Source organism: Belonocnema kinseyi, chromosome 9, assembly GCF_010883055.1.
Source record: "Belonocnema kinseyi isolate 2016_QV_RU_SX_M_011 chromosome 9, B_treatae_v1, whole genome shotgun sequence".
In the NCBI taxonomy this organism is placed as follows: Eukaryota; Metazoa; Arthropoda; class Insecta; order Hymenoptera; family Cynipidae; genus Belonocnema; species Belonocnema kinseyi.
Genome location: NC_046665.1, coordinates 69,259,166 through 69,286,238, shown reverse-complemented (window position 1 = coordinate 69,286,238; position 27,073 = coordinate 69,259,166). Strand labels below are relative to the sequence as shown.

The window sequence follows — 27,073 nt, the reverse complement described above, 5'->3', positions numbered from 1 at the left end:
AATAAATTGAAGGTATTTTAGTATTTAATTTTTTCCTACTTAGAAGAGGGTTTTTTTCCTTTTTTATATTGAGTTGAATACCGGAAATTCTTGGATTTTCAATATTTTATAATTTGGAAGTAGGGTCATTTTTAACGTTTTTATTGAGTTTATGGGAAGAATTGTTTGTTTTCCTTTTTTTTTTCTAAATTGGAGGGGGCCCTTTTTTGGGTTTTTACCATTTTGACTGAGCTGAAAGGATTTAAATTTTAGTTTTTAAGTTTTTCTAAATTGGAAGAGACCCATTTTTTTAATTTGATATTTATCTTTGGTGAACGGGGGCAAATTTGGTAATTTTTAAAATTCAGATTAAAAGTGTAATTGTTGAATTTTATTTATTATTCTGTGATTTAATCAATAATATACATCGTAAATATTTTCTACTGAGGACGCTTTTTACAAATTTGGAATTAAAACCGATGACGGGGCGTTCTAAACAAATATTATCTCCAGCCCACATCCTTTTTCATGATTCCTCTTCAGTATGCGTGGAGTAACATTTGTGTGTCTGGTGAAGGTTTTTCAGAAGCATGTGGGGATTCTGACTCAACGAAGTTCAGTCTTCGTTTGACACTCGAGAGTCGTGAAGCTCAGTAGCGCGTTTTTTCTCAACGAAGTTACTTTCACAATCAATGAAGAAGTACGAATACTAGTGAAACTTAAACGTGCATTTTCTCAGTCAATTAAATGGAATTCAATTCCTGGTAAGCTTGAAAGTTTTATTTTTGATTATTTCAATGTATACGTTATGATAAATTACGTCCTGATTTTATATTATTAATAATAAATATCTGTAAAAGTATAATTTTAAAATAAATCAAACAGGCACATATATTTGAATAGTCATTAGACAAGTTAAAAAATGAGTCATTCTAAACATTCTGGCCAGTGAGTCAAATTATGTTTTTTCTTGGAATATGTAAATTGTATTTTAATAGACGTTTTTATTTCGAAAATTAATTTTAATCAATACAAAAGATCTGGAACTAATTCTTGCATTAAAAAATCATATTTTTGTTAGTAAATATTTTTAAACGAAAATTAACTTTTATTTCCTGCTACTATAGAATTATAGATAATAGATACCTTATCTTATTAATCTTATCAAATAAAAACTAATCAGTCGTACATCATTTTAACGATTGTGAGATATATACAGTTATGCAGATAATTACGTTTGCAATAAAAACAATGTGTCCTACGTTTCTGAGCCAGTATCAATTTGAACTATAATTAGTGACATTTTGAAATTCCTGATACGAAGTAGAATTTAATTCTACAAAATTAAATGCAAACAATAAATATTTTATTTTAAAAATGCTTAAAAAATAAAAATTTATATTAACAACTTTGTTAATTAGTTATAACTAAATCAGAAATTTAATAAAGCCTGGAAAGAACTCGTATCGTCGATGACATTCGAGATCGGTAAAAAATTTGTAAACATTTACTGATGCACATGCTTCATAGAGTCAATCGTTAAAATCTGAAGGTCTACATTCTACTACTATACGGTGGCTTCTTTTATTCTAATATGATTTTGCATTTTTGACTTCATTATTACTTCTTATTTAATTCCCAATTGTCATGTATATTAAGTTTCTTCTTGTATTAATCTTAATTGTATTCAAATTAAAATTTTTTTAACATAGTATTCTTATACATTAAACAGTACTTTGAAAATTGACAATATAACTAGGAAACTAATTTCCTGTAAATCGAATTTGAAATTGTACAATTTAAAGCTCTTTCAATTAAAAATGTTTTAACATGATTTTTTCAGTTTTGATGACTTTTAATTTAAAATTGTTTAATTAAAATTGCTTTAAACGCAACATTTCACAACTTTGAAGACTCCAGTTTAATATTCTACAATTTTAAGCCATGCCATTTACATTTTTAGCTTTCAATTTTAAATCGTTTTCACTCGTAAGGATTTTTTTTAAAGTTGTACAATTTGAATTTGAAATTATTCGATTGGGAAAATTTTATATTTTGAATCAGAAACAAAACGATTGCGCATAATCTTGCTGAATTTTAAACAATAATAATTTGAAGATCTACTAACCTATGAAATTTATGTTTTAAATGATTACATTTTAAAAATAATCATTTCAAGATTGTTTGACTAATGCAATATAAAATTGTTCTATTTCAAGTACAATGAAGTATAAAGTATATAATTTTGGAGTTTAAACATTTATTTTAAACATTATTTTTTTTATTAAAAATGTAACTATTCCGTGTTTGGTTAAAACTTTATCTTCTTCCCTTGCAAATTAAACTATTTGGTTGAAAATTCGTCTTTTGCTGTAGAATATTGATGATTTTGGTCGAAAATGTGTGTATTCTGTTAAAAAATAAACTTTTTTGACAGAGCAGAAATCTTTTTGGTTGAAAAATCATTTTCTTGATGGAAAATTTATCTTTTTTGTTACAAATTAATTTTTTTAGTTGAAAATTAGTTTAAGTTGATTTTTTTTTACTGAAAAAACAACTATTCCATTTTCTTCTTGGTTCAAAATTTAACTATTTCGTTGGCAATTCATGTTATTTGATTAAAAATTTATTTTTCAACTGAAAATTTATCAGTTTTAGGTGAGAATACAACTATTCTGTTGAAGATTCTTTTCTGCTAGAAAAGTTAGTTGAAAAAGCATTTCTTAAACTAAAAATGTAACTATTCCATCTTGTGTGTAAATTTGATCTTTTTTTATATAAATTTAATGTTTTTGGATGAAAATGCACCTGTTTGGTTAAAAATTTAACTATTTTGTTGCATATTTATTTTGGTTGGTAGAAAATTATTTTTTTTTACTTTCAATATTCTAGTTTTGATTAAAAATTCACTGTTTTGTTTGAAACATGAACTGTTTTGAGTAAAACTCGCTTTAGCGACTAAAAATTTATTTTTCTAGCTTTAAATTCCAGTAGTCTCTTTTTAGTTGAAAATTAATCTTTTTTAGTTAAAAATTCATTTCTTGAATTGAAAATTTAACTAATCCATTTTGTGTGGAAAATTTATCTTTTTGAAATTACATACTTCTTTATTGAAAATTTAACTATTCTATTTTCGTTGAAGATTCATAATTTTAGTTAAAAATTTATTTCTTTGGTTGAAAGTTAATTTTTTTAACTGAAAATGTAACTACTCCATTATTGCTTTTAAATTCATATGTTTTAGTTGAAATTAATTTATTTCGATGAAAAACTCGTATTTTTGTGGTTAAATATTCAATTATTTTAGTAGAAAATTTAACATTTTTGTTAAAAATTCATATTTTCGGATTGCAAACCTAAATGCTTTGCAGGAAATTCGTTTTTTCGGCTTGAAAATTCAATTTTAATCTTTATTGATTGGAAAATCTTTATCGGTTGAAAATTTATCACTTTTGTTGAAAATTCCTCGTTTGGTTTATGTAATTCAACTGTTTTTGATTGAAAATTAAAACAATTCTTGGTGGTAATATCAACTATTGCAAGTTGAGAATTCATTTTTTATTTGTTGAAAAGTAATTGTCATACCTGCAAAATTAATTCTTCCATTTTTGGCTCAGAATTTTCTTTTTTTGAGATGAAAACTCAACACTTAGTTTAAATATTAATGTATTATAAGGTATGTCTTACGTGATTTGTAAATGGCTCCTTATAAAGTTCTATATGATTGTTGTCACTAAAGGTGATTAATGTAAATTTAGAAACTAATTTTTTCCATTAATATTGTTGATCTCTTCTGTATAAAGTAGTTTTGATACCAAAACGACTAATTAGAATGGTCAGGGAAAATGAAAAATTGGTCAGGGCAAAGTCAGGAAATTTCGAAAATGGGATTTTTTAGCAACCCTGAATTTATAAAGCTATATAATTATTATTCCTATAGGTATATTAATTCTTCTGAAATTTGGACTGTTTTTTTAACTTTGAATGTTTTATTTTTTAATTCAGTTTTGAATAACTTCAAATTTTAAATTGTCCAGTTTTAATGTCTAGGATCATAAAATTATAGTTTTCCATAAATAAAACTTTTAAATTATAAACTTAAATTTCCATCTTAAAAAAATGCAATTAATACAGTAGGATAATATTCTAATTAAATTTAACTTGAAAACATTTCTAAAATAATGTGCGGTTGCAAATTTGCAGTGGGACATTTTTATTTAACCAAGCTACAATTTTTTTATTTGCATGACCCGAAAAAATCACTGAAAACCAAAAAATTACTGGAATTTTTTGTCTAACATTTGAGTGATGGCCTAGTAATTTATTGACATTTTTATTTCACATTGTTTCTGAGAAACATAATTATCAAAAAATGGAACTGACATCTTCCTGGTAGTTTACGTATTTTATAATTATCATGTCCACAAAATTCCGTGACTAAAGTGAGTAAATGTATTCCTGAATTGTAGACAGTAAAGTTGGGTGGGTGGTGCACAAATTAAAGAATATATACGTGTAGGACTTCTGACTCGCATGCACATTTTAATTCACTAATTGCATGTTCAAGCGTTAAACTCGAGCCTATGTAATGATACAAGAATTCGGTGGGTACCGGAGGTCAACCCTAGGGAGGAAATTATAATTTTTATGCTCTTAATGAGTAATGACCATTACCACTTAAACTCTATTGTTATCATCTAACACTTTGATAGCTCTGAAATTCTTTCAAAATATTTTTTGACAATTTCTCCAAAATGAATTAGGAGGACATTTTTTAATTGGAACTTTTTTTCGTGTTATGTATATTATATAATAAATAATAAGGGTGTCAAGCGAAATTTTGTTTTCAAAATCCCAGATCGGAATTAACATTTTTTTCGGTTTTCTCTTTTGATATATGTGCCTCCATTTCACACATTATTGTTCAGAGTGTCCACCCTAATTAAGAAACCGGGAATTGTCAGATAAATTTTATATACCCGGAAAAACCTGGAAATTTCCGAAAAATTTGATTAAAATCTGGAATTTTTTCTAGAGATTTCCCGATTTTTTTAAATTTCAATATAAAATTGAATAACAAGGATTCTTAATTTGCAAAGTTAGCTTTATATTCCTATATTTAACTATTTTGTTTAATATTCGTAATTTTTTTGTTTAAAATTAATCTTTTTAACTGAAAATTTAACTATTCTATTTTTGGTTGGAAATTAATCTTTTTCTTAAAAATTCAACAGTTCGTTTACAATCGGGTCAGTATTTTTACTAAAAAATATTTCTTAATTAAAAATTCAACGCATGTTGCAAAGTCGTTCTTTTTTTTGAACTCGAAAGTTTTTCATTAAAACTTAAACTTTATTAATAAAAATGAATTTTTTGGTTAAAAATTGCGAAATTGTATTGAAAGTTCATCCTTTTCGTTAAAAAATAAACTATTTTTTTTTGAAAATCCGTTGTTTTATTACACGCTTTTCGTTAAAAATCCATCTGTTTGGTCGACCATTGATTTTGTAACTAAAAACTAAACTATTCAATTTTTAGTTGAAAAAATACCTTTTTTCGTTGAATTCAATTATTCTAGTGAAAAATTCATAATTTCTGTAGAAAATTAATATTTTTGGTTTAAAATTTAAGTATTTCAGTTTCATATTCATAACTTTAGTTGAAAAATTATTAATTCTTTAAAAATATACCTATTTAATGAAAATTAGTTGTTTTCTTTGTAGAAAATTATTTTTTTTAGCTTTTTTAGCTTTATTCTAGTTCAAGACATAATTTTTTTAGTTGAAAATTAATCAGTCTGGTTTCAAATTTAATTTTTCTAACTGAAAATTTAACTATTCCATTTTTGGTTGAACATTGATTTTGTGCAGTTCAAAAGTCAAATATGTGATTAAAAAATTGTATTATTTAGTTGAAAATTCAACTATTTCGTTAAAAAGTCATGAATTTTGTTGAAAAAATCGTTTTCTTTGGTATAAAATTCATATTTTTTGTTTAAAATTCAAGTATTTCAATGGAAGATTCATAATTTTATTTGGAAATTTATCACTTTGTTTGAAAATGTAACTATTTTTCGAAAATTAGTTTTTTTTTTTTTTTTGAAAATTTGTTTCAATTGAAAATGTAACTAGTCTTCTTTTATATTCCATTATTTTAGTTAAAAATTCATTTCAATGGTTGAACATTAATTTTTTTAACAGAAAATTTAACTGCACAATTTTCGGTTGAAATTTTGTTGTTTTAGTTGAAAATGTATATATTTTGTTGAGGAATTCTTCTATGACAGAAGATTAATGTGTTTGTTTGAAAATTCATCTTTTTGGTTTAAAATAAAACTATTTGGTTGAAATAAAATTTTTTACTGGGCAAAATAGAATTTGAAGCGGTTGAAATTGAATTTTACAAAATTAATATTTCTCTATTAGGATCGGAAACAAAATTTTATCAAGTTAAATAGCAAAATTAAATGTTTTTTGCAGCTAACAAAAACCAGATAGTCCCAAAATTCTTGCTGGTAGTAAATATTGAAAAAAAAGTTATAAAAAGTTAATTATAATAATAAATTGTTATTAATATTTTTTAAATTTTATTAAATGTTCTTAAACTTGTACAAAAATGTTTAATACGAAATATTCGCCATTTTGATGAATTATTATTCAAAACAAACCATACAAAAAGTATTACAAAATTTCAATTAATTAATTTATTAAACTTCCACCCTACCTGCGTTGATTCGAACTATTTGCATTTTTTACCCTAAAACTGATCATTTTAAACCAGGGTTTTTTCATTAAATGTTTCTATTAAGTTTCAAATCCTATATTCAAGTATTGTTTTAGTCTAAAACATTCCGTTTTTAACCCATGCATTACAAATTTTGATATAATTAACAAAAAAGAAATTTTTAGAAATATTTAGCAATATTTGGCTTTTTATTGAAACTAAGACATTTTAAATCAAATATACAAAACTAAACAATTTAATAATTAATTGTTTAAAATAGAAAGCCTTGAATCGTTAAAATTTCGGAGTATTAAATTTAAACTTTGAGCGTTAGAATTATAATTGCTTCATTTTTTTCATTTTAATTTGTAAGTGAAATTTTTAAATTTTCATGTATAAATTTGAATTTTTAATTTTGCTATAACTTAAAATGGCTTCAAAATGATATAATTTTTAACATTCAGAAATTCATAGATTTATTCGTATATTTAGAATATTGAAAATGGTAACAATTTATAAAAGTTAAAAATTTGGAAATTTAACTGAATTGAATTATAATTTGTTGACAATGTTAAGAGCTTCCATTTTATACGTGTAAATAATTTATTGTTTGAATTAAAAATGGGTTTTTACTAAAAAAAAAATCTTTTTCCCAAATGCCGTGTTTATAAATATCACACTTCTCGACAAAAATAGCTCAAGATTGACTTCTATGTTGGCATTAGTAGATAAATTTATGGCCTGTGCCATGTTTTGGTTAGTAAATATAAAAAACGTCCCAGCTTCTGATTGGCCGGTACTAAATCGACGATGATCAACTTACCACACACTTTCACTACTAAATTGTGTAATCGTACAATAATGTTAATTTTACGCAGAAAATAAAAATGTCTTATTTAAATTTGTAACTAAAGATTTCCCGGAACTTTTCAAGAATTTCCACCATTTTCCCGTATTTTTCAATGTTCAGAAAATGCTTGGATTTCTCGGGTCGCGAGACACCCTAAATTTATAATTATATAATTTACCTGCAAATTTAAAAAATAAAATTAAGTGGTGCGATAAACCAGTTTAGATTATATACAAATCATATATAAGTAAATAAAATATGATTTTTTTTAACTTGCATTTTTTCATAAATAATACGAATAAATAAATAAGATTCAAAATTTTGAGATTTAAAAAAAATTTCTATTGTTAAAGTTTAGGTGCTCACAGTATGTAGGTACTGTACGGACTGATAAGACGAGCCGCAGAATTGTGTGATAAGGCACAACGCAAGACTGCGACGATATTTTTAATCTACGCCACATTGTTCTTGAGGATAAGAACTGGTACGAGAAGATAAAAAAGAAAAAAAACCAAAAGTATCCTCATGTGCCTCGGCAGAGATAAAACTGGAGGTAATTTCAATTCTTTATTAGTTCTAAGACAATAAACTTATTTTAAATCCTCTCTCTATTTGCCAAATCTTTAAAAGTTTATATGACCTCGAAAATACGTGGACAACATTATTTCGAAGAATTTAATATTCTTTTGGGAGAATAAACAAATGGAAGATAAGGATTAATTTTGGATTCTTTTTAAAAACAGAGATTGTTTAACACTCTTATAAAACTTAAGTTCTACATAAACAAAGCAAAACAGATTTTTTAAATTATTACTATATTTCCGGGTAGCAAAAAAATGCCTTCTCATTCAGTATTAAAATTCAAACTTTGAAGGATGAAACCATTTTTACTTGAAAATAAGCAATTTAAAGTATTATAGATGACATATTTTTTTACTGCAAATGCTACGAATGATACAGTATTAAGTATTGTGCAATTTAACACTGGAAACCTAAAAAACAGGGAAAATATAAATAATAATTTTTTTTCAATACTTGAAAAATTCAAATTGATGATTTTACTTCACAAGTTAAGCATATAAATACAGATTCCATACTCTTTACCCTATTCTCACTTTTAACCCCTTTAATTAAATTAAATTTAATTAATCAAAAAATTTGTTTGAAGTTGTTGACAAAATTAAAATTAGTGATTATGTTTTACAATTAAGTATATCTAAATACCGATTTCACACTCTTTCCCTCCAGTCCCCCTCTTTACTCCCTTTAATTTAATAATTTAACTGAATTTATTTATAGAAACTAATAAAAACAGCAACTACTTGGTTAAAAGTTTAACAATTTTGTTAGAAACCCGTTTTTTGAGGTTGAAAATCGATTTCTTCATATCAAAATTTAACTATTCGATTTTCGGTTGAAAATTGATCGGTTTTATTTTAAAATTCAACTATTTGTTTGAAAATTCATTTTTTTCTGAAAAATCTTTTCTGGTTGAAACTTCAACTATTTTGCAGAAAAATCGACTTTTCGCTTTGAAATTTCATTTCTTTTGGTAGAAATTTTATTGGTTGAAAATCAATTTGCTCAAATGCAAATTTAATTATTCCATTTTTGGTTAAAAATTGATCAGTTTTAGTTTAAAATTCAACTATTTGGTTGAAAATTAATGTTTTTGTTAATAAATCCTTTCTGATGGAAAATTGAACCACATATTTGATTAAAATTAATTTTTTTGCTGTTGAAATATCAATTATTACATTTGTTCACTGATAAATTATCTGTTTAGTTAAATTTGCCGGTTTATGATTTAAGATAAACAGATTTGTTGTTGTTGAAATATCAACTATTATATTTTTTATGAAGAATTAATATTTCTTGGTTGGAAATTAAAATACTGGGTTAAAAGTTGAACAAACTTCATTGTTGAAAATTAAATTATTTTGTTAAAAAATCAACTATTTTGTTTAAATTCTAGTTATTTTGTTAAAAATAGAACTGTTTTGTTGAGAATTCGTCTTTTTGAGTGATTATTCAACTGGCTTCTAAAAAACTCGTCTTTTTGGCTTGAAAATTCAACTGTCTTCTAAAACGTTCGCCATTTTTTGCGGTTGAAATTAATCGTTTTTTGTTTAAAAATTCGACCACTTGGTGAAAAATTCGTCGTTTTAAGTTGAAAATTTAACTATTTGGTTATAAATGCAACTGTTCGGTCTAAAATTAATTTGTTTTTTTGCTAAAAATTCAACTATTTGATTAAAAAATTATCTTTTCGAGTTTAAAAGTTGATATTTTTGGATCGAAAATTCAATTATTTTGTTGAAAATTCCATTTATTTTGCCTGCTACTCAATATGGTAGCTATATATGATTTTTCTTTAAAAAAATGTATTCCCCTATTATTCCCCTATTTTCGTGACAAACCACCCCATTTCCCTTGTTTTGAAAGCATTTTAGGGTGTACAAATTTTTAATTGGTTACGTTCTAAGGTGCACAATATTGAAAATTACAATATTTGAACGTTTAAATTTACAAATCAAGCCGATAATTTAAATTTAAATTCTAAAAAATTATCCGTTCTTGGTACAATATTGAAAACTGAATGTCTTGAAAAAATGTCCCAAAGTCAAAATTTCAAACTAATAGCTTTCTTAATTGCAAAAATTAAAAATTTCATTTGCCTAAAATTGTGCAATTTCAAATGGAAATTCCCGGTCTCAATCAATTATTAGTAATTTTCCACTACAATTTTTAAAATATTGCATATTGTCAGATAAATAAAATGTATTAATTGAAACAGACTGAAAGTAAAAGTAGAATTCACAAAAGAGGACAGCCAAGTCTCGATATTTTGGTCGACAGCAAAAGTATCGACGGATGTGCTCAATACTTGGAGGGACATAGACATAAACGAAGCTTAGAGTAGAACTTATTATGGTGTAATGAAAATGCAGAACTACTCTGAGGTTCATTGATATTCCAAACAGTGACAACGATGGCACTCAGGATATCTGTGGTGCTGTCGTACTGTCGCATAGTCGCCGGATGCGCCCGACTCGCCTCCTTTTCAGTAACCCAAAATTCTATTATTGTTCTGAATCCCTTAATCGGCCTTGTATGCGGATTAATCAAAAATTGAATCAGGTTTTTGGGATTTTCCCCTCTAAGCGATCGAAAAAATGAATTATTTGATTTAATTTTTTAAACTTCATTTTCATTTTCAATATACCCTGAATTTTCCCTGACTGTTAATATTTAAAGACCATCATTTTTATCTTGTAAAATTTTTAACATAGAATCTTTTATAAACGGAATAAAACAGTAAACTTTCAGATTAGAATTGAAAAATTTCTTATTCAACCAAAAAAGATGACTTTTCCACCAGAAAAGATGAATTATCAATTCGAAAGAATTAATCTTCAGTGTAAATAAACGAACGTTCAGCAAAACAATTGGATTTTAGATAAAAAATATTACTTTAACAAAAATTTAAATTTCCAACAAAATAGTCTAATTAAAAAAATGTTTTAAAGAATTAAAACATTTTTAATCAAATAGTTGAATTTTCAAGCCGGAAAGTTGAACTAAAAAAACATGAATTCTCAACAAACATTTAATCGTTAATATAAAAAAAATATCAACCAAAGAGTTGAATTTACAACCAAAAAAATTTAATTTTCAACAAAATAGTTGAACATTTGACCCTATAGTTGAATTTTCCGTCTACAAAGATTAATTCTCAACAAAAAGTGTAATAAATAATATTTCGACGAAAAAAGATTAAATTTCTACCAAACGAGATGAACTTTTAAAGCAAGACACACATTTTCAACCAAGAAAATCAATTTTCTGCAAAAAATAATTATTTTCAAAAAAATACATGAATTTTCAAACAAATAGTAGAATTTTCAACTAAAAATATCCATTATTTATAAAATAGTTGTTCTTTCAGCCCAAAAAGTATGAAATTTCAACAAAAACTTATTTTTTAACCAAATAGCTACATTTTTAAACAGAGAAGAGGAAATTTTTAACAGCAAAAAATTAATTTTCTACCAAAAAAGACGAATTTTCAACTGAATAGTCCAGATTCAACTGAAAACTAAAAAGCTAATTTTTTTTGGTCAAAAATTAATTAAAAAAAAACCTAATATTCAAGAAAATAATTAAATTTTCAACTAAAGAGATGTACCTTTAACCAAAAAATTAAAATTTTATAAAGTAGTTTTACTTTTACTGAAGTAGTTGAATTCTTAATTTAAAAATATCAATTATGAACAAAATAGTTCAAATTTTAACCAAATACATAAAATTTCGACTAAAATGAAGAATATTCAACTTAAATAGTTAAATTTTTCAATTGAAAAAAATGAATTTCGAACAAAAAAAAACGAATTGTCAACCAAATATAATGAATTTTCAACTAAAATGATGCATCTTCAACGAAAAAATGATTTTTCAACAAATTGATTAAACCTTCAACCAAGTAGTTCAATTTATCACAAGAAAAAGATGAATTTTCAACGAATAATTCAGATGAATGATAGATGAATAAAAAGTATATATTTGGGTCTTTAGCGGAAGAAGATTAATTTTCAACTAAACAGTTGCATTTGAATTTTCAACAAAATAATACATTCGGTTACTAAAAATACAATTTTCAGGAGGAAATAACTGCAAAAAGCTTAATAAGTTACTTACAATAATAAACATAGAATCTTTCATAAACGGATTAAAATAATTTAAAATACAAATTTCATATTTATTATCTTTAATACCTATTAATTTATAGTTTATTTATAATTAAATAGAAATTCCCTGACTTTTACCAGACTTTTTCAAAATCCCTGACTTCTCCCTGATTTTCAGGTTTTCCTTGACCTACGGCCATGCTGTTTAATTTTATAATTATTTCTGCAAGCAAAAATTTTTGTTTACGTCCATTCCTTTTCTAAATACTAAAATTGAAAAAAATTGAAAAGACCACCTATTCACTTATTTTGAAATTTGTCATCTATTTCGTTTTGTCACATTTTTAACCTATTTTGGGACTTTGCAACTTTGTAACTCGTAACTTTGTCAAAATTGAACTTCCGCCGGATTAAGAAATAAAATTAAAAGCCGGAAAGGAGGTAGTTTTGGTCATTTAAGTTTGATGCTCTGATTTCGGTGTACAAGATTATTCATAGAGAGTTATTCTAAATGAGGCCAAATAATGTTGACCTCAATTTCTCGAAAGAAATCTTTTTTTATTTAATTAACTTTTAGATTGTTTGTTTTCCTATTTAGAAAAGGTAATAATCCTAATAGAGGTTCAGAGTCAACCACCATTTTTCCCTTTTTACGAGTTTGTCTCTAATGAGCCGGAAAGGAGGTAGTTTTGGAAATCTAATTTTGAATCGTGACTTTCTTTTCATGATCTGATTTCGGCGCATAAAATTATTCATAAGATAGTAGCTTCAATCTCAATTTTCATTAAAAGTTCCAATTTCTCTTATCAGCGGGTAATTTACGTGTTGTGTCATTTCATTTTAAATGACGATGTCCGGAATTTTCTGATTTGATAACCTACTATCCATCTAGCGTGACATGTCCATCAAATAAAAATACGACTTCTTTGTGTATTTAACTTGACAACAATTTTTAGTACTCTAAAGATCTGAAATTTTTAAATTGAAACCAGTCGGAAAAATTCACATTTTTCAGGATATCTAATAACAAATGTTATGGATTTCCAAAATAAAAATGTCACTATCATGAATACTTTCTTCTATAGAAACGCAATATCAGTTTTTGATCCTAGAAATCTATTATTTTCTAACTAAACTAAATTTAAATTAATTAGAATTCAACACACAAGCTAAAAATGCCCTTATTCTAAAGAAAGGGATATAAATAATAATGAGGAAGCTCACGATTCAGGAAGATGGTACAAACGAAAATGACTCGTAATAAATTAAGTGCGTACGTGAAAGCACGTTCAAGCTTGAGGAGAAAATCGCGTGTGGGTGTTTTACGTTTGTAGTTAATTCCATATCATGTCCTATGCACGATTATATCTTTCTCCACATTAATTGATAATGCTTTCCCCCTCTCTATTCCATTCCTACAATTTTAAGCCTATTTAAAAAAAGGTTATTTTCATTTTTACATTAAACATTAGGATCTAATACTATACAGTTTTTTAGAATATAATAAAACAATCTAATTTAATACAGATTTTCCAATTTCAAACCAATTTTTATGTTTATATTGTTATTATACACTTTTCAGTGAATTTAAATAAAATGTCACGATAGTCACTTTATTAAAGGAAAAACGAACGCTTCAATCCATCTCATTTAAGATTTTATCTAAATAAAAATACAATTTAATCAAGCAATTCATGAAATCTATAGTAATCTATGATATTAAAATGCCATTCAGTATCAGGCTTTCTTTATGTCTAAAAAACTTACAATTTTTATTGTTTTGATTTTTACTTAGATGCGAACTGAATTAATAGAACCCAATAAGCAAATTCAACTGTTTTTTGTTGAAAACTAATAATTTTTCGTTGAAAAATCAAGTATTACATGATTGTTTCAGAATTAATATTTATTTCTTACAAATGTTATTATTTCGTTGGAAATTGAATTATTTTATTAAAAATTTAACTATTTCGTTAAAATGTCATATTTTTTATTTAAAAATTCAACTTTATTGTTAAACATTCGTCTTTTTGTATAGACAATTCATCTTTTTCTTAAAGAAGTAATCTTTCTTGGTTCAAAATTAACTTTTTAGTTGAAAACTTAACTACCTTGGTTAAAAATTCGACTTCTTTGTCCAAAATTCATCTATTTTACTTGAAAGTACAACTACTTGGTTCTAAATACAACTATTCAGTTTGAAAATTAATTTTTTGGATTAAAAATAAACTATTCTGGTTGAAGATTCGTCACTTTAGTTGAATTTTATCATTTTGGTTGAAAATTAATTTTCTTAGCGGACAATGTAACTATTCCATTTTTAGTTAAAGATTCATGTAATTTGATGAAAAAGCGTCTTTTTTATAGAAAAATCATCTTTTTCTGTGTTTTTTTTTCTAATCATTCGACTTTTTATTTTGAAAACTCAACTTTTTTGTTAGAAATTCCTGTTTTAGTAGAAAATGCATAGTTTTTTGTTTAAAATGCAACTATTTGATTGAAAATTCAGCTGCCTTTGTTAAAACTTACTTTTTTCATGAAAATTCATATTTTTGGGATTAAAAGTCAAAGGTTTTAAAAAAATGGAGTTTTCAAATTATAAACTCAACTCTTTTGATAAAAATTGATAAATTTTTTAGAAAATCAAGTCTTTTTGCTTGAAAATTTAAACTCTTTAGTTGAAAATTAAATTTTCATCGAAAATTAACTTCTTGTTGAAAATTCATTTCTTTGGTTGGAAATTCTTATATATAATTGGAAATTTGCCTATGCAATAGAAAAACAATATTCTTGGTAGAGACTTCATCTTTTACGTTGAAAATTCATGTATTATTTGTTTTAATTCGTCTTTTCTTGGTAGCTCTTTTGTTGTTTGTCTACTTGGTTGAATATAATATGTTTGTTTGAAAATTCAAGTATTCAGTTTAAAATTAATCATCTGTTTTGGTTGAAATATTAACTATTGCATTTTTCGACGAGAATTCTTTTTTTTTATTTGAAAACTCAACTAATTGATTGAAAGTTGAACTACTTTGTTAAAAACAAATTTTTTTGGTTAAAGATTCATGATTTTAGATGAAAATTCATGCCCTTGTTCGAAAATTTAACTATTTTATTGAAAATTTATGTTTTTTTAGTAGAAAATTACTCTTCTTTGATTAAAATTAAAATTTAAAAAGTTTAATTTAAAGTTTTATTTGAAAGAGCAAATTAAAAATGAAATTTTCCAAATGGAAAGTTTGAATTTGAAACCATTTGTATTATATAGCGTACATGAATGATTGAAAAGTTCAACTGAAACTTAAAATCAACAGTGGCACAGATTCGAAAATCCAGAAAATTGGAGCATTTTTTTGTTAAAACCCGTCTAAATTGACTTATTTTTAGCTGAAAAATATTTCAGAATAAATATTTGAGTCGATAAGGTTTCCAAATTCTCATAGAAAGAATAAATTCATTTTCATCTCCCGGCTCATAGACCACACTGCAAAAAATACTACTTAAAAACTTGAACACTTGAACTTAAAAGTTCTAAAATTTAAGGAAACATTATTGAAAACTCAAAACATGGAAATAGCCCAAAACATGTTAAAAATTAATTTTAAATATTGAAGAATAAATAAATAAATGAAAATATCTCAGGCTAATTTTTCCAGTTTCCAGTTGCATTGCTCAAGATCATAGTCTCATCAAGATATTCATGATGTAGACACACCTCTACAAATTTATTCATTTACTCACTATTTGATAGTATGTAAATTTATGTAAATTTGTAGATACAGAGCCTTAAAATCTCTACACCAAGATTATAAAACAAGTACCATACAATAGAACAATCGCTGAGTTTTAGACTTTAAATCTGCACTTTTTGACTTTCGTTAAATTTTTATTATACATTTTTTTTATTACAGAAAGCAAAGAAATGTCTCGGAACAGACCCATCAAAATCACTGCAGTGGGCGACGGAATGGTCGGCAAAACCTGCATGCTCATTACCTACACAAGGAAAATATTTCCAACAGAATACGTCCCCACCGTGTAAGTCTTTATCTTCGTTCCCAAGTACCTCAATTACCGAAAGCAGGTTACGAAAAATAAATTGTTTTTTTTTCTGGAAGCTACAAAGTTATTTTTAAAACAAATATTTAGAGACAAAAAATTTTAAACTGGTGATTTACCGGAACAATAATAGAGACTAACTGATTTTTTACGTCTTTCTAATATTATCGGTTTTTATAGGTTCGACAATTACCCAGAAAAGATAATGCTCGATGGGAACGAATATAACGTGACATTATGGGACACAGCAGGTCAGGAAGATTACGAAAGGCTCAGGCCCTTATCCTATCCACATGTAAGTCATCAATTTTTAATGTCAAATAAAATTATTGTAATTGAACTCAATGAATTAATTTTAATCTATAAATTAAATGAGTTAATTGGATTTGATTAGAATATTCAAACTATCTAAACTTGAAAATGTTCCAAATATAAAGGATTCTAATTCGAAAGCTTTAAATTATAAAGTATCCCAATTTGAAAGAATTATGATTTTAAATCGCCCGAATTGGTAAATATTGAAATCTGTTGAAATAATAAATAAATTTATTCAAATGTGAGGTCGCTAGAAATTTAATCCACCGATTTTGAGTTCTTTTGAATTCCTATTTCTAGGTTTTTAAAAAAAATCATGGATTCTACGAGAACTGAAATACCTGAAAAATCCATAAAATTGTAAAACTGAACCTGGAAAATTAACGGAAATTTGAAAAAGTGTATGGAATTTTTTTTGGTTGTACCTATTTCAAAGTCAGGGTGATCGCAAAACTTCATTTTCGAAATTCCCTGATTTCTCCCTTATTATTTTTTAATTTTCCCTGACTATTAAATTCTGATTCTGCATCATTTCTGGAATAAAAACATTATGAATTTATTGTTCCCAGGGCCCAAAAGTGAATAATTTATAGCTCAAAAAGTTACTAGTAGTGATTTATATGTGCACTAAAAATGTTACTAATGTTCTTTTCGATTTAAAGCAATTAAAAAGAATACGACAAATTTTTAACAGTTCCAGGTGAATTTTAACGAACTCAGGATAAAATCATAAGACTTCAAACCAATGCAACTTAAATTTAAAGAAATTTTAATGGAAGGGAAAAGAATTCGATCATATTCATAAAAATTCAAATAAATTGAAAACAATTCAAAAAAAAAAAATATATATATATATAACAATTAATTGAAATTAGTAAATTTGATCAAACGTCTAAAAATTCACGGTGAGTTTAAAAGGCTTCAGGGTGAGTTAAACAATCATTAACAAAAACTGAGTTTTAATACATTGAATGGAGCAAAATTAAGTAAATTTAGAAGAAATCGAGTGAATTGAAAAAATTCAAGATAATTCAACAGGATTTGAAAGAATTGCGATAAATTAATAAGAATTCGGGGTAAATTCCACGTGAATTCAACCTAATTTCTAATTTTCAAATCTAGTAAAATATTATAAAATCCCGAGAACTTCCAAGGATATTTCGTGCAATGCTGGAATTAAAATACTTTGAAATCTTTTAAAATCACTTCAAATAATTAAAATCCTATAAAATCCTTTAGAATCTTTTTATATATTTCAAAAAATGCTTTTAAAATAATTTTAAACCCATTGAAAATCCCTTGAAATCTTGTAAATGGTCCTAAAATATTTTAATGTCTTTGGAATCACTTCAAGTTATTTAAATTTTTTTTAAATACCCCAAGATATATTAAATCCTTTACAATCTTTTGAAATCCCTTATATATTTTTTTAATTCTTGAAAACGGTTTAAAAATAAACTAAAATGACTAAATTTCATTGAAATCATTTAAAATTATTGTAATTAAAGGAAAATTCCTTGGAATCTTTAAAAATATTCTAAGATATTTTTTATCCTTTGAAAACGTCATGAATGCTTTTAAAATACCCTAAAATATTTCAAAAAAATTCAGAAGTGGGTATGTATACACAATTCATTAGTGGTTAACCATGGATTCATTTATTGGAAAAAAGTGCCTAAAATGATATTTTCATTTTAAAAAGTGAAGATAGTGACTTTGTCTTTAAAAAGTGACTAAAACCGACTGTGTGGCACTCCTGATTATTCTTGGCTGTTATTTAAGGTCCATACAGACATTCCCTAACTATTGGTATTTTTTTCCAAATCACTGAATTTTCCCCGACTCTTCCTGAATAACAAGATTCCCTGACTTTTCCCTGATTTTCAGGTTCACAGCGAATTGATACGAATTAATTTTTTACTAATAAAAATAATGATCATAATTCTAGACTTGCAATAATATTTTATATTAATATTAATCAGAATTGTTTAGAATTCAATATTTGTTCAAAACACCTTTACATTTGCATTTATTAATAACTGTATAAGACATTGCTGATCAATAAGTGTTGAATCAGTAGAACATGCTGAAATTGAATTGATTTTCTAATAAAACTAGACCTGGAATTGTTTTAAAAAATACACCTGAAACCCATGGAAAAAGCCACGGAATTTTTCAGGCAGACTTCCGTAAAATTTCTGATAAGAAACAGCTGAATAAACTGAAACAATCTTTTTTTAATCGAAAATAACCCAATTCTGTATATACTATATTCAAATCTCTAATTTCAGACTGACTGCTTCCTGCTTTGCTTCTCGGTTAGTGCCCGCAGTTCATACGAGAATGTGTTCAGTAAATGGCATCCGGAGATAAAGCACCACTGTCCCAACGTCCCGATAGTCCTTGTGGGTGTGTATATATCGTAAAATATATTTCTCTCTTAAATAATAGTTCATTAAACTCAAATCTTGTCTCCACACTCGTTGATACTCATATAAACTCAGAACTGGTAAAAAAATCACAATCAGAAACGCCTGGCATTTATATTTAATTTTATATCAATTAAAGACATTCAAATGACAACTGGAAAAGGACCAAAAATAAAATAATTTTCATACATGATAGAAAAAAACATAAAATTATATAAGTATGTGCCCATTATTTACAATGTTTCAGGGTGGTGAAAATATTTCTCAACCTAATTTTCTGTGTTTGAGGAAAAACCAAATTATCTTTATTCACTTTTATCATTTTCATAATTTTAAAATTCAATTTGGCAAGTTCCAAGTAAATAAGATTTTTTATTTTTTATGGTAATATGGCAGGCTACGAACATTTTAAGATGAAAATGAAAATAAACAGACGAGCGCTTTCTGTAAAAAGTCCATTTTTGTACTCAATTGCTAAGATATAAAGAAATTTCCATAAAAATATGTGGTAAATGTTGGTTAATTTTTTGACTTTAGTCGTGGTTTTCTGTTACCTTTCAAGCGTTTTAAGATAAAAATGAAAATAATCGGAGGGGTGTTGTTTTTAAAGAACTCGATATTTGTATTTAATTACGAAGAGATGTAGAAAGATGAAAAAATATTTTTTGTGGTAGTGGGGAACTTTAATGCAATTCGCAATTAAACGTTAGGTATGACAAAAATATGCAAATAATACAGTTTTTAATTTGATATGCAGAATGGTTTCATTTTAATTAAATAGAAAAATATACTTTTTTGAAAACCCCCTTCTCCGATTATTTTTATTTTCATCTTTGAATATTTCTACGCTTATAAGCAATCACAATGAGTTTAAAAATGTCTTTTAAAAAGTTTTAACTAATATTTACCATATAATCTTATGAAAATGTCTTCATTTTTCAGTAATTAATCAGAAAAATTTAGTTTTCTTAAAAAAACACTTCCGATTATTTTCATTTCCATCTAAATATTTACGTCAGGCGACAAAAAACTGAAAATAACAATAAAAATGTCTTCATTTCTCAGTAACTAAATACACAATTTAATTTTTTTGAAAGCCACTTCTCAGATTATTTTTATTTTCATCTTAAAATGTTCTTAAGGTCACAAGAAATCATAATCAGTTAAAGATCTATTTAAAAATATCAAGTAATATTTACCATATAATCTTATGAAAATGTCTACATTTCATAGTAATAAATTAAAAAATTCAGTTTTCTCAAAAAACACTTCCGATTATTTTCATTTTATCTTGATATATTCGTGAGGTAAAAAACAACTGAAAATAACAATAAAAATTTCTTGATTTCTCAGAAATTAAATCCAAAAGTCGACTTTTTCACAAAACGCCTAATCGAATATTTTCATTTTCATCCCAAAATTTTTGTGGTATACCATGTATGTCCTAAATTATTTGAAATAATTAAAAACGGAATTTAAAAAAAAAATTGGTCCTTATTCAGTTGTCATTCTCATGTCTTCAATTTAAATCTAATAATCTAATTATAACTGAGGTCTATCACTTGCCGAATTTATATGAGATTTTTCCCTACAGGAACAAAAACCGACCTGAGAAGTGAAGAGAATTCGGATTTAATAACGACACACGAGGGGAAGAAAATGAAGAAGAAAATCAAAGCCTACAAGTATGTGGAGTGTTCAGCTATGAAACAGGAAGGTCTTAAGGAAGTTTTTACAGAAGCCATAAAAGCAGTCTTAAAATCATCATCTTCAAGAAAATTTTGCTGCATATAGTGGAACGAAATTAGAAAAAAAAAAACAAGAAAATTTTCACGTTTCTTTCAATCCTTAGTGAAAAATCGTGAAGATTGTAAGAACTTTCGAGATTAGGATTTTACCGACTCTGCATAAAGCTATAAATTATACACCAGTTGTATGAATCAGTAGCTTTCTACTCGCAAGTGCCTCATTGCCCTCGCATCACACATCGAACTTATTATATACTCGTGTAAATAATTAATATGATATTTTATACTATATTAAAGTATTGTGTAAAGAAGTATTGAAATAAATAAGTGAAATCATATTGTTAACATAAACAACATCAATTGTTTATTATCATTCCAATAAACTTTTTGATCTCAGTCAATCATTTCATGATTTCTTTATCACATAAATTAAAAATGCGCGAATATAAAATATTATGAAACTTTTATAACCTAACTTTGATAAATAGTTTGAACACAGCTTTTGATGCTTTTTTTATCTTCAGCAGACAAAACTATCAGAGATGGGCGTCACTTTTTGCTGGATGATTTTTCCGTAACCGCCTCGACCACCGTCAAAATCTGATCGATACTCGTCCCTTACCTGAAATAATCGATTCATGGAATTAAAATTTCTTTAAATCTAAGTTTGTCTGAAATAAGAAAAATGTATTTACTACAGAAGTGCGGTTCGGCCATTCCAAAATAAGATAACCCAAACTGTTAAAATAAAAATGTTAAAAATAGCAATATTTGACAATTCAGATATTTACTATATATTGCATTACTTGCGGAACAGAAAAAATTTGGTCAAAATATTTGTTTATAGGTTATTTTTGAACAATGTTTGTTCAGGGCATCAAGTGACCCAAAGTATCTATGATTTTTATGGAATCTTTGTGGACTTGTCTTAACTAGTAAAATTACTGGATTATTAATGTAAAAAATTCAATGAAATATTATTAAATTATTTATTTATGATTATTTTTAATTTAATTAATTATTTATTATTGAATTATTTATTAAATTATTTATAATTAAATTAAATATATTTGCCTGCTTATTCATATAGAATACAGAAAAATTGTTTGGTTTGCAATTCCTTTTTTATGACCTTCTAAGATTCGGTATGAGTGGTCCCATCCGTTATCTAAATAATAAAAAAGTTTATTTTATTTTCTTTAGTATGTACTAAAAGATGAAAAATTTGAGATCTAAAGTTAGTTCGAGATAATACCCCTCATAGTTAATTTAAAAATGTTTATAATACTTGGAGAATATGGAAAAAGTGGTAACGGCTGGGACACAAGAGGGTGGTAACGGATGGGACATTTGGCATTTCAAAGCCTTTCATCTGACCATTACCCCAATGACGGCGCTGAAGAGATTCTAAAATTGCATGGTGAATTCTGCAGAAGAGAAGCGAAAGAATTTTGAAATTGCTTCAAACCTTTTGTATTTAAAGTGGTTTATAAATGTTTAAGAACTTGAATGACAGGGATATTCTTAACTATTATAATTCGGTCAGATTCTACTTACAGGATTCAAGGAACATGGTACGTATTAAATTAAATACATTATTCCTAATAAGTTAATCTATTTGCAAAGGAATTGAAGCCTATTTAAGAGCACATCTTAAGTTTACGAATGCCATAACTCTGTTAGTGAGCTGATACAAACTATCTAGTTTCTTTTTGAACTCAGTGAAGTTGTGAAATTATTATTGTTCATTGTTCTGACCTTACTTTATCCATATTTTGGTAAGTTATTAACACATTTATCATACTGTGATTTACATTAATGTAAACATGTTATCATATAATTTTCTGACAAGACTATTTCACTGAAACTTAAAATATAATTTGTGAGCTTTTTTTACAGATAATGGCATCAGTTCCTAAAAAAGAGCAGATGGCCAAATCCGCCAAAGATTATTATCTTGTTGCGAAAAAATGTTGTAAAAACGACCGTTTTTTATGTAACGACTGAAGATACCTTAGAGAATAAAAAATTTCTTGATGCGAGGTGGAATAATGTTTTAAAAGTGTGACACTCAAAGAATGCAAGACTGTCTTAGGCTTAAGCGCATTCCATCATTTCAACAAATTTGACGATTATCGTATTGTTGTTGGGCAAACTTCGAAGTCTACGCTGCATGAACTCACAATTTTCCCTTACGGACCTGAAGCATATTTTAAGCACCTAACAACACATATACGTTTAAAATACAGCGATGCATACTCCGAAAGTGATTTTGAAGATTAAATAAAAAAAGTAGTGTGACATCAGTATTAATTTTATAGATATTTTCACATATTTTTATACATATTTTTGAACTTGATATATATAAAAAGAAAACGTCAACAGACAAGTCCATTACAAAAAAATTGGTGTTATAACTATTCTCAATTCGCAGAGTTCTGATTGAAAGGAAAAGTAAGTCCGGAAGTAAGTCCCGTACGAGTCCCATCCGTTACCCTCGTTTTCGTTTTATAACATGAAAATTATCCAATTTAATAGAATTTTAGAATCTGGAAACTAACAAGTTCATGAATCTTTGTAAAGATAGCGTAGCTTAAACAAGATACAGTTGTTTAAAATAAGGATTTTTCAAGTTTTTATGCGTGCAAATGTCCCATCCGTTACTTTGGAATGGCAGGGTTTCAAAATGTCATAATTTTTCCAGGATTTTCAGATCTATTAGTCGCAGACTAATTTATCAACAATTTCTTGTAAAGAACTTTTCAATAATAAGATGTCATAAGAAATTGTATAGTTTTTGAACAACGTTAAATGATTTTTTGTGCCATTAAAAATCTTTTTAATTTGATATACTTAAATGGTAAAAAATCCATTCACGGCGATATAAATAAATCTAAGAAAACATAAAATTCTTTAAATAAACCATTTTTATATATTTTAAATCATTATCATAATAGAAAATATTTCCTTTTCTAAAACTTCTTTTATTGATAATGAAAGTAGTTAAATAGGTATTTTCAAGATTTGTTATTTCTTCCTTATCATAATTAATGCTTTGTAAATCGGAAGCAACACTGTTTAATGCTCTCAAACGAAAATTGAAAATAGTTTTCAACACCTAAAATTTTTTACACTAATACGAAAGCTAATTATTAAAAACAACATTCATGTAAAAAAATGTAAAAAGTACTAAGTAAAACTAAAAGATTTATGTAACTATGAAAATTTTCCAATTAAACCCTGAGGGATCAATTGACTATTATATGGAATGTATATACATGTTAAAGGAAAAAATATTTAACATCTACTAAAAACTGGGCTTAAATTTGACGAATTGTTAAAATTCGACAACTTATTAAATTTATGTTCAATCGAAAAATGTTCTTAAGATTTGTTGTAAATCCTGCAATTCCTGTTTAAATTTGTATTTAAAAATCTAACTAAAATTAATCTCAATATTTTTAAACAACTTTTTAAATGGTTGCATTATACAACTTCATATCAGAATTGTGTTAAAATTAAATTATAATTTAAAAATAATCCATCGAACATTTCGATTAGACAGCTTAATCCGCCTGAAAAAAAATGATTTGAATGAAACGAAATCGTTTTAAGTTATGTTTTCAATTTTGTAGAATCTGTTATGTTCATTCATGTATGAATATAATTGGAAATTATTTCAAATTACGATTACAATTTTAAATCATAAAATTTTCATGTTTCAGTTTGAGAACCGTTAAGATTTTCTGCTACAGTCAAATACAGTCATATTTTAAGTAGTTAAGTTTTCAAAATCTTTGATACAATATTACTCACATTTGAAGAATGACATTACAATTTATAATTTAGAAATTGTTCAATTTTAAAGGTTTAAATTTAAAATTGACTAATTATCAAATTTCTAATTTTATACGTGTATTATTCAATTTTAAACATTTTTAAGATAAACTATTAATTTTCACACTTCTGATTTGAGGTTGTCTACTCTAATGCAACCATTTTAAAAATGTTATTTAAATATTGTGATTAATTTTTCTATTTGCACCTGTTCATACAAAAGAAAAATACATACATAAATCAATCGAACAATCAAATTCACTCTGCATAATTCTGTGAGTTAAAAAAATTACTATTTACGGTAGCATATTCTAGTTTTTAATAGAATAATTTTGTAGATATTAAACGAACAATTGTATTTTCAAATACCGTATATTTAAAGAGAAAATGGGAAACCCTGCGTCATGATTAAATTCTAAATAATTCTTAATAATATTATTATAAAATTTTTTTTAAATTTGGAATTATAATATTAATTTTATTAATAAAAAACCAATCCTTGTCAATTTGAAAATTTAAAACTCGCCGTAAAAATTATCTATCGAAAGAAAAAATTACTCACTTGTCCACCAGTTTTTCCTCGGCCGTATTGTCTTCCTTCGATAAAACCAGCATCCCAATCCGTTCGAATAATCCGGTCATCTAGACGAGTGCCATTTACATATCTCATACAGTTTTCTGCATCACTTCTGATGTAATATTCGATGAAGCAAAATCCGCAGGGTGTCTTTTTGTATTTATCGAGGCCCATAATAATGCGCTTAACGTCACCGCATTTTGAGAAAAGTTCGTAAATTTGTTCCTCGGTAGTGTAGAATGAAAGATTCCCCACATATAAAGTTGTGGAATTTCTCAAGAGTCTATCCTGTTCTGCACGAGAACCCTAAACGAAAGAACAGAAAAATTGCTAAATATATTTCAGTTAAGTTTTTTAGTGTACCAAAAATTACTTAAAAATCTTTTTTAAATAAAATGAAAAATTTAATTGGCCTTTTAAAAATATTGAGGAAGAAATATTGTTTGAAATTAATTAAATTCTATTAAAGTAATAAGAAATACATTTGTATAACAATATTTACTGTAATTTGTATATAAGTTAGTTCTGACTTTTTCAAGACTTGAATGTATAAGCACTTTTTAAAATAATAATTCTCTAAATAAGTTAAAAATGTAAAAACTAATAAAAAAATAATAGTGAGAACTTACAAACTGAAATAATTGTTTAGTAGTGGCCTCTCAGGTATTCCCCCCATCTATAAAGGGTCTTCTGTATAACAAAAAAAAACTTTACAAAAAATATTGTTACCTATAAACTGTATTTTCTTTTTCAAAAAAAAAATTTTTTTTCTTCAAAATTTAACACGGCTAAATGTGAGGAAAAAAATGTTTTAATTAGCCTATCGACACTGAATAATCTTAAATGCACAAATGTACTAAATTAAGGTGGATTTATCATGCCAAAATTCAGGCATTTGGAAAAAATAGAAAGAAAAATAATTATTTTGGCATAGAAAAAACTATTTTCGAAATTTAAAATAGGAGAGTTGTAGAGAATACCCCCCCCCCCCAGAAAAAGGCCATCATTATTTTTAATTCAATTGAAAAAAAAAACATTAAAATGTTTTATATTTGAAATATTATGATTACCAATATTATTTTAATTATTAAAATCGAAGAAAAACTATTTTTCTCATAAGTCTGATTTGTAGCACAAACAACCTTAAATGTACACTTGAAACTCAGACAATTCAAAATTTAAGATAGTAACATTTTTAACATTCCTCATAAAAAAATTAATTCATCATCACTCGTCACATTTCGTTGTCGAAATTTATGACTTTTTGGAGGCAGAATTGTCTGGATTTCACGAGGCACTATTTTTATCCTGAAAATAACTTCACTGAAAAAAATGTGCCAAACAATTGTTAAACATGCAAATAGCTTTAAATACAAAATAAGCTAAAACGATACCAATTATTTGCAAAAAAATATGTTTTTCAAAAGTAACATAAACAATTGCATGCCTTATTTTTAACTAAAATTAAGAATCTTAACAAAAATAAATAATATAACCTAAAGATACAGAAGATTTTGTTATAATTTAAATTAATGTCGCATTTAGCATGCTCAGGGAAATTGTATTTCATAACGTTCGGACAAAAGAGGGTTTTTCTTCTAAATGAAGAAGAAATTTATGCAAAACTTACTTTAAAATGTTGGTCCCGATACGAACTCAATTCGACTGAAGGCGTCACAACGTTCATTTCTCCCCAAAATCACTGCAAACTTTATTCGCAAATATAGAAAAATCAACTAAATCTAGAAAAAAGGAAAAAAATGGTGAAAAATCGACAGCTATGAAGGACTCTATAAAAAATAAATCACTTTTCTTCGTTTCCTTTTGAATAAAAACATTTGAGAAACAACAATGTCGAAAACGCAATG

General features: G+C 26.1%; 2 protein-coding genes across 4 annotated transcripts; one reads left to right on the top strand and one right to left on the bottom strand.

Moving 5' to 3' along the window:
- The first annotated feature begins 563 nt into the window (after nt 1–563).
- On the top strand, nt 564–21,146 carry LOC117180173 (ras-like GTP-binding protein RhoL). Of its 3 annotated transcripts, none has more exons than XM_033372532.1 (6): nt 564–743; nt 7,911–8,105; nt 16,152–16,278; nt 16,480–16,594; nt 18,906–19,023; nt 20,638–21,146. In XM_033372532.1, the coding sequence occupies exons 2-6, from the start codon at nt 8,078–8,080 to the stop codon at nt 20,835–20,837; spliced, it is 588 nt and encodes a 195-aa protein (XP_033228423.1). In that variant the 5' UTR covers nt 564–743; nt 7,911–8,077; the 3' UTR covers nt 20,838–21,146. The 3 variants fall into 3 exon arrangements, with proteins under 3 accessions (XP_033228423.1, XP_033228422.1, XP_033228424.1); XM_033372531.1 differs by having other exon boundaries at nt 7,906–8,105; XM_033372533.1 differs by lacking the exon at nt 7,911–8,105.
- Nucleotides 21,130–27,073, bottom strand: LOC117180175 (nuclear cap-binding protein subunit 2-like). The gene is made up of 3 exons (XM_033372534.1): nt 26,836–27,073; nt 25,191–25,511; nt 21,130–21,413 (listed from the first exon to the last, which is right to left on the bottom strand). The coding sequence occupies exons 1-3, from the start codon at nt 26,890–26,892 to the stop codon at nt 21,312–21,314; spliced, it is 480 nt and encodes a 159-aa protein (XP_033228425.1). The 5' UTR covers nt 26,893–27,073; the 3' UTR covers nt 21,130–21,311.

What these genes read in the sequence shown, in the direction of transcription:
- LOC117180173 (XM_033372532.1), top strand. Translation starts at nt 8,078, where the DNA reads ATGTGCCTCGGCAGAGATAAAACTGGAG. An exon ending in CGGCAGAGATAAAACTGGAG is followed by an intron (nt 8,106 to 16,151) that starts GTAATTTCAATT and finishes TTTTTATTACAG; the next exon opens with AAAGCAAAGAAATGTCTCGG. An exon ending in ACAGAATACGTCCCCACCGT is followed by an intron (nt 16,279 to 16,479) that starts GTAAGTCTTTAT and finishes CGGTTTTTATAG; the next exon opens with GTTCGACAATTACCCAGAAA.
- LOC117180175 (XM_033372534.1), bottom strand. Translation starts at nt 26,892, where the DNA reads ATGAACGTTGTGACGCCTTCAGTCGAATTGAGTTCGTATCGGGACCAA. An exon ending in ATCGGGACCAACATTTTAAA is followed by an intron (nt 25,512 to 26,835) that starts GTAAGTTTTGCA and finishes TCTTTCGTTTAG; the next exon opens with GGTTCTCGTGCAGAACAGGA. An exon ending in GAGGAAAAACTGGTGGACAA is followed by an intron (nt 21,414 to 25,190) that starts GTGAGTAATTTT and finishes CGATTATTTCAG; the next exon opens with GTAAGGGACGAGTATCGATC.